Source organism: Sinocyclocheilus grahami, unplaced genomic scaffold, assembly GCF_001515645.1.
Source record: "Sinocyclocheilus grahami isolate Dianchi unplaced genomic scaffold, SAMN03320097.WGS_v1.1 scaffold2530.1, whole genome shotgun sequence".
Lineage (NCBI taxonomy): Eukaryota > Metazoa > Chordata > Actinopteri > Cypriniformes > Cyprinidae > Sinocyclocheilus > Sinocyclocheilus grahami.
Window position 1 is genome coordinate 42,596 of NW_015507709.1, and position 8,372 is coordinate 50,967.

Consider the following 8,372-nt stretch of genomic DNA (forward strand, 5'->3'; position numbering starts at 1 on the left):
AGGCATCTGCTACAAATCAGTGATACAAGTCAGAAGACTTCCTTTAAGAAATGAGGAATATACATGCTTAAAAATTACAGTGTGGATTCATGTGCTTATAATTTGTGAAGCAAACAAACATCACAGAGGCTAAAATAGCATTACTATACTGAGACTTATATTAGGACTGAACTGCTTTACGATAGGGGTGTGTGATGGGCTATATATTGCTATGCTGATGACACACAGCTTTACTTCTAACATCAACCATTTGATCCCACAGTATCTACACAAATCTCAAGACTGCCTGATGGACATTTCAGCATGAAAAACCTTCATCTACAACTCAATCTAGTGCAGACTGAGCTTCTCGCCAATCCAGCCACTCCAACAATAGAGCACAACTTCACCATCCAGCTAAAATCATCAATAATCATCTCAATCAGATCAGCCAGAAATCTTGGGTTAATCTTTGATGACCAGCTGAACTTCAAAGACCACATTCAAACCCAATTCCAAAAAAGTTAGGACACTGTACAAATTGTGAGTAATTAATTTCTTAGCTATTCCAAAGATAAACAAAGCAATGTGTATATAACAGTCTTTTTTTTTTACAATCCAATTAATTCCTGATGGATCAAATCATGTTCTTCGCTACACATTTTCTCGTTGAATATTCTGTTTCACTCAGAAGTCAAAAAAGTTGTGATGCTGGTTCATGTTAACTTTAACAACTGTGAGATGCCAAAAGGAGTCACTCCTAAAACGTGACTTTTATAGTAAGCGAGCATGTTCAGTCTGAACTGAGAAACTGAGAGATTCCAGGATGAAGCTGAAGTTTTCTCACCGTCACGACAGATTAAGATCAGATCGCAGTTTCTTGCTCTTCAACAGATGCAACTGTTAAATACACAAATACAAAACAATCAAGCATTTACTTGAACAGCTATGTATGTTTCTCTCTCTCTATGTTTATTGTTTTTATGATTATGATTATGTTGTTAAAAAAAACATTAGCTGTTATAAATTCACTGTAAATCACGGCTTCACGGGGCTTATTGCTTTTTTAAAACTGTTATTCCTTATACGTAGTAAGGTTTCACAAAATAAAACAGAGCAACTAAAGTGTAATGATATAAATAAAATAGGGATGCACTGATACCGATAATGGTATCGGGCCCGATACTGGTCTCCTGTACTCGTTAAAATATTCAGAGACCAGATATAATTTTTTATATTTGTTTACTAGTATGTGCAGGACACTATAGTTCATTTATGTAAGTGAGGATAGCAAAATAAAGTAAACTGTGACAAATCATACCCAAAAATTCTTCATACAGTGGACTACTAGTAAAATTGATACAAATTTGGGTCCAAAAATTATTCAGACCGAGTCTGGGAAGTTGAGGTTTGCATGAAGCTGGGTGACAGCATGCCCAGGAGACTACAGGCTGTTATTGAGGCTAAGGGTTGCCCGGCAAAGTATTGATAGTTGTATAAATACTGTCATACTAACAGCTGTCTGAATTATTTTGGTTGATTGTAATCTATTACATACCTTTCTATCAAAATTATCTAACATTATCAAGATGAATTTGTTCTGACACAGTGCAACTCTGAGTTCTTGTCATATATTTTATTACCATTTTCTAAACTATAGCGAATATAATGTGAGAAATGTTGAAGGTGTTTGAATAAATTTGCGTTTTACTATCAATTTGATAAATGAAGTTAACCAACTAACATTATACATACCCTTTTGGTTTCTGTACCCAATATTAAAAAAATGTACAAATGCAATAAAAATATCGGTATCGGTACCCGGTATCGGCAAGTACCAAAAATAAAAGTATCGGTATCGGGCGAGTACTGGAAAAAGTGGTATCGGTGCATCCCTAAAATAAAAACAGTATTCTTCCACCAAACAATGTAGTTCCTCAGAAACAGTTGTGGTTCCAACAAAGTGATTGCCGAGCAACACAGAAGTAAACAAAGGTGCGTTTGTGGAGTAATTTACAACAGCTTCGAACGAGGCTCAACCAATCAGAATCAAGGACCGGAACTCTCCGTTTTATAAAAAAAATGTTCATCAAAACAAACTTTAGGCTTGAGAAAGCCTCACCTGAAAGTTTAAAGCAGTTATAAGCTTGAAGTTTGAAAATATGATTAGCATGTTGCTAACATTGATAGATAGATAGATAGATAGATAGATAGATAGATAGATAGATAGATAGATAGATAGATAGATAGATAGATAGATTAGATAGACAGACAGACAGACAGATAGACGAGTTTGAATGAGTCTAAATTGATTAGAAATAGTACATAGAAGGGAAGCTTGATTGAGTCTCAAGGGATTCCGGGAATTTAAATTTGAATTTTGACTTTTGGAGTTTGAATAGTCTTGGCTCATCGGAACATTCTGTCAATGCAAGTCTATGCGATTTTTATTATTTTTATCTTCATTTTTATGTTTTAAATGTACCAAATCTGTGAGATCTAGCACACTAAGTGAGATCAGTCTGAGGAGCTGGGCTGAGTTTGGTGGTTCTAGCTTGAAAGCTCTAGGAGGAGTAGCGTTCAGAAATCTAAACTAAGAATAATAAAAAGCTTAAATAGCTTATCAGCAGGGTGGCTTTCTCATAATGACCAATTTGGTGTTTAACTGAATATAATAAATATAATGTAATAAATCAGACAGATATTTACCTCTCATCCTGCAGCATTTGAAAATCAGCACGACTGTCACGAGCAGATATGGAGAAACTGCCAGCACAGAACTGAGTGTGTGGAGGACAGAGATCAGATATCCTGAATGAGACACTGAAGAAGAGACACACAAGCACTTGATCAAGCACCATATCTGAACGAGAACATGAGAAGAAATCAACCAGCTCACAGTTTCATTGTCTCTCACCTGTGACTGAGATCCAGCTCTTGGGTGACTCTCCTCCATCTGGGTGTTTGCAGGAGTAGAAACCCTCATGTGATTTTGAGACAGTAGAGATGATCATCTCTGTAGTTTGACTCTGGATGAGTGACCCATCTTTATAGAAATCAGCTCTGAGGTTTAGTGAGGTTGTATTTTGATGTAAACAGCATAGAGTCAGAGTTTCTCCTTCAGTCACAGGATGAACAGGACTCTCCAGAATCACACCAACTACAGAAACAGAGCAAACATCAACTGACAAATAGTAAGATTATAGTAAGAATGTAACAACAATAACAATAATAATAATGCACTTTATTTAGAGGTGCCTTTGAAAACACTCAAGAACACATTACAACTGGATGACAATCATAAATTACAAGACAGTAATACAATCAAAGCAACATCTATTCAACATAAAGATAACCCATAAATTACAATTAATCAGGAAAAGCTTATTTAAAAAGATGAGTTTTAAGATTCAGATTTAAGATAATTTTTTATAACAAAAGTCAAAGGTTGACTACGTTCTAGTTTATGGAAAATGTGAGACGTAACCCAAATAGGACAGAGTTACAATAATCAATACAAAAATAATAATGATAATAATAACACATTTTCTCATGGGGGTTATGAAAAATATAAACAAATGAACATGACATGTGGGTAAATGACTGCACGATTCTGGATACATTTAGAATCTCAATGTTTTTATAACAAAAGTCAAAGGTTGAGTAATGGTTTAACAGTCAAAGGTTTAATAGTCTAGTTAGTCAGATCCTCAAATCTGTATTGCGAGATCCATTTTCCTGCAGAGTTTAGATCAAAACAAACCTACCTGTGATTTTCTAATGATCCTGAAGACATTGATTAGCATACTCAGGTGTGTTTGATTAGGGTTAGAGCTAAACTCTGCAGGAAAGTGGATCTCGCGACCAGATTTGAGGATCACTGCTCTAGTGCAGTGGTTCCCAACCCTGATCCCGGAGGCATCCCAACACTGCACGTTTTGCATGTCTCCTTAATCAAACACACCTGATTCAGGTCATCAGCTCATTAGTAGAGACTCCAAGACCTGAAACTGGTGTGTCAGAGAAAGGAGACATGCGAAATGTGCAGTGTTGGGGTGCCTCCAGGACCAAGGTTGGGAACCACTGGTCTAGTGGATTCATTGTCATTTAGGAATAAGATTGCGTGTGAATAAGATTGAATTGAGATTATAATCTGGCTATTTAAATCTGAAACAAGAAATGAGGGCTTTGTGATAAATACAGAAACACAGACTCACAGTGTACAGTGATATTAACAGGATGATGTTTCTCTCCAGATTCAGACTGACACCAGTACACTCCAGTGTCATACGGGGTGGTGGATCTGATTGTACATGTAGATCCTGTTTGTGATCCCGACAGTGATGAACAATCTTCCAGCCCCCAAATGTCTGTGTATCTTCTCACTGTCCATCCATTAGAGTTACTCTGGTCCTCACAGCTCAGAGAGAAAGAGACAGATGTGAAGTGTTGAGTTCTGCTGGGACTGACGATAAGAGAGACTGGAGGAGAAACACCTGAGAAGACAATTACAGCTATAATTCAGAAATCAAGTCAAGACAGCTTTATTGATATAACACTTTACACAAATTGTTTCAAAGCAGGTTTTCAGAAAAATATTAAAGTTATAATATCTGAAAATCCATAAGTCTTCACTGAGTATTTCTATTTAAAACTTCATAAAAAAAAACACCTTAATATATTTGTCATTATGCCATCAGCAGACAAGCCAAAGACAACTGTGACAACCAACATAAACCTCCATAAAGTGTTACTATTGGAGAAAAAAACCTTGGGAGAAACCAGACTCAACTCGAGGGTCAGTTCTGCTTTGCCTGTACAGTGTGAACCTATTAGTATTTATAGTTAGCGGAGTTTTCTGTATATTAATTTACTAATTTATTAGTAGCCAGATAATCAAACTGTAAAATGATTGATAAAGTGTTTATACGGTCCATCCTATAAAATGTGCTGATGTGCACATTGAGTGTCCTGTGTTGTTGATAAAGTGCCTCCTAGAATCAATGTTTGGTGAATAACATAAAAACTAAAAGTAAATGTTATAATGACAACACTATTTAATAAATAGGTCAGATTATACATTTGTATTACACCTATTCGATTATGTTCCCTCAAGTCCACTTACGTAAGTAACACTTTTGTGCCACAATAGTTTAGTTTATATATTTTTTCATGACAATTTTACACCATTATAATTAAATGTTTCTCAAGGTTTTGCTGGTTAGTTTGGTCTGTTTAGGACCTCCTCACTCATTCTGTGGTTCAGTTTGAACTCACCAGTGACCCATATTAACTGTGAGTTGCTGATGGTTGTGTTATAGACTGGTTTTCCTCTCCCTGCTCTGCACACATAAACTCCTGTGTGTTTTAGAGCAGCAGAACTGACAGTGTAGTTTCCTCCAGCTCCTCTGCTGCTGTCTGAGAGCAGCTCATAACGATATCTGTAGTCTGTATAAAGTGAAAAAGTGCAGTTACCTCAAGAAATGAGCAGACATTTTTGCACAAGTCTTATAAATGACCTTTGTTGGTATAATCAGAGTATTTAGATTGATTAAATGTTTTTAATCTCAATATATTTTTTTATGAAACCAGTTTATTCAGATGTTACTACATGAAGCACATTATATCTTACCTGATGAGACAGTTTCAGTGAACCAGCTGAATGTCCAGCCTGTAGAGGAGCTGTAAACCTCACAGATCAGAGTCACTGGATCTCCTTCAGTCACCCACGTCTGTGGAGAAACACTTAAAACTGCCTGGGCTTTATCTGAAATAGAGAAATCACTCATTAATACCATGTTAAACGTGTGTGAATGTGAAGAGATGATCAAACTCACCTGATACTGTCAGTGTAACTTCATTACTGCGGTGTGATCTGTGTGATCCATCTGTCTCTACTCCATAACAGAAGTATTTACCTGCATTGAGCTCAGTAACAGGACTGAATGTGAGTTCCTGTAGTTCACTGAAAGCATTGCCTGAACCTTCTTTATACCAGCTGTACTGCCAGCTAGTGACTCCTTCAGCATTTATGTCACATCTGAGGGTGACTCTCTCTCCTCTGAATACATGTTGAGCAGGTTTAATGGTCACTGTGGATTTCGGTGTTTCTGTACAATGACAACAATTCACAATGAAAATAATGAGCAGCTTTTACAGTATGAACACAGTTACTTAACTGTAAAACACACGCTAAATCAGATGAGACTGAAGTGTTGCTCTCTATAGCTGTTATAGTCGTTTATAAAAGATCTGTCAATATACAATCATTGGGAATTTGGAAACATGAGATGTGAAAATTTTCCAACAGAAGATCTTGTCTCTCACCATTTCGATTTTGATTTCACAGAGAATGTAGGAAATATATCTGCTGTTTTTGATAGATATACTGATGTTTTTTTGTGTTTCATATCACACCTCAGAATTGTAACATGAATAATGCAACTTGTTAAAAGGGTGCATTTATAGTCATAGTAAAATGTAAGTAATTTCTCAACTCTCAGTTGGTTTATAACAGTTAACGTAGAATCACTCATATGAAAATATATGACGAAAATATATGAATCAAATTGACTCACCTTCAGTATCTCCAGAGTAGATGTTTGAAATCAGCACTAAAACACAAAGAGAAAAACTCACAATTTGAACATTCAGCTGATAATTATAAAGATGAATAAATATTAAGATATTGTGTGGGGACTGTGACTAGTATACTAGTGAATATTACTACAACAGCGACAATAACTGCAAAACACACCACCAGAACTGATTCAACACCATTATAAAGCACAAAACTGAATGATTGAACAAACACTGATCTACAACACAACAGAGTGCATTTCTCTTTCACAAACAGCACTAACTGCACACTTCCTCTCTCACACTCATCCTTCACTCATATATCATGGACTAGAGCTGGATTTGAAACTCTGAGAGCAGCAAGAAAAGACATAAATCTAGGAACACTAAAACACTTGATCATTCACATAACATAATAGCAATTCCACTGAAATACATTTAGTGAAAATAATACTCACAGAGCACAAGAGGAAGTTGACTGAGCTCCATACTGACTGAATGATGACAGACGGTTAAAGAAAAAAGACTGTGTTAAAGACTCAAGACTTCCTGAATCCTGCAGTCAGATCTTTAGAAATATCACGACAGATTAAAGACATACAAATGTACCTCATGTGTTACAGAAGATCTTTTGATAATGTTGATAATCTTGTAACATGTTTTCACAAAATGTCACACTGCACTGTCATGACCCATTCAGTATTAGTTTTTTCAACTGCTTACACACATTTTCAAAACTGTGCCTCTTTTTTTCTAAACTTTACACACAAATCCAAGAATTGCAAAATGCCTCACATCTCTTACAAAATGAAGCACTGCATTCAAAATATCACAAACACATCTCAAAAGCAAACATTTGCAAACACCTTTGCCATAATATTCATTCCTGTAAGATTTGTGTGTTACATAGAGAATTGTGTGTTGTGTTTTGCGAAAAGTGTTTTATGAAATTGAAAACTGAATCAAAGACCGAGAATTAGTGTATGGTTTTGCAGATTTGGCATGTGGTTCTGGTGTTTGTCAGGTTTCAAAAATTGTGCGACAAGTAAAGATTGTGTGTGTTTGTAAGCAGTTGAAAAAAAACTGTAAATTGAACAGGATTTATTTGCTCTTATGAAAAGTTGCATTCTGGTGTGTTCAATGAACAAGAGAAATTAAGCAATATTTTGATAGCTCTTTATTGTAATGATGGTATTAGCTGTATTCATAATTATGTATTTACGTTACAATAAATCCCTCACTGGTTAGTGCGGTGGAGCTGAAAGAGAACAAACCAAACCACAACTATGAGCTCACATCCATCCATGGGCGGATCTAGAAAATGATTTTGCAGGGTGGCAACGGGGTGGCATGAGGATTGTAAGGGGTGGCAACACCAAAGCAAACAAACATTCAATCACCTATACTTAATCTATAGTATATCAATGACATCTATACTACAAATAAAGCCACAAGCAGCAATCATCAGAGTCTGAGCACCAATGGACTGTGTGCACGATTAGCAATCTAACTGAAATGAATCTCATAACGCGTTTTTTACAAAAAATTCCAACTTGAATCTTCACTGAGACTTAGGGTTTGATGAAACAGGTTACATCAACACACATTTGACAAAATAAGGAACTGACTTTCGAAAGAAATCACTCCCTCCTACTGTTTAAATGAGAAGTTAGAAATATTAAGATATGTGATCATAATATATGTGGTGTAAGTATGGACTTACACCACATATTAGACAATATTTAGACAAATTGCATGTCATAGGATGCCAATTTCAAATGAATGTGAAGATGTCATTTGCAGCTCCAAACTTT

The 8,372-nt window shown here is 35.9% G+C and overlaps 1 protein-coding gene across 1 annotated transcript; it reads right to left on the reverse strand.

Moving 5' to 3' along the window:
• Nucleotides 1-695: 695 nt before the first annotated feature.
• On the reverse strand, nucleotides 696-7,051 carry LOC107575256 (sialoadhesin-like). Its single transcript, XM_016261668.1, has 9 exons — nucleotides 7,017-7,051; nucleotides 6,558-6,593; nucleotides 5,817-6,089; nucleotides 5,612-5,746; nucleotides 5,257-5,427; nucleotides 4,197-4,475; nucleotides 2,897-3,139; nucleotides 2,689-2,802; nucleotides 696-879 (listed from the first exon to the last, which is right to left on the reverse strand). Exons 1-9 carry the CDS (start codon nucleotides 7,045-7,047, stop codon nucleotides 845-847), a joined length of 1,317 nt encoding a protein of 438 aa, XP_016117154.1. The 5' UTR covers nucleotides 7,048-7,051; the 3' UTR covers nucleotides 696-844.
• Between the last annotated feature and the right edge of the window lie 1,321 nt (nucleotides 7,052-8,372).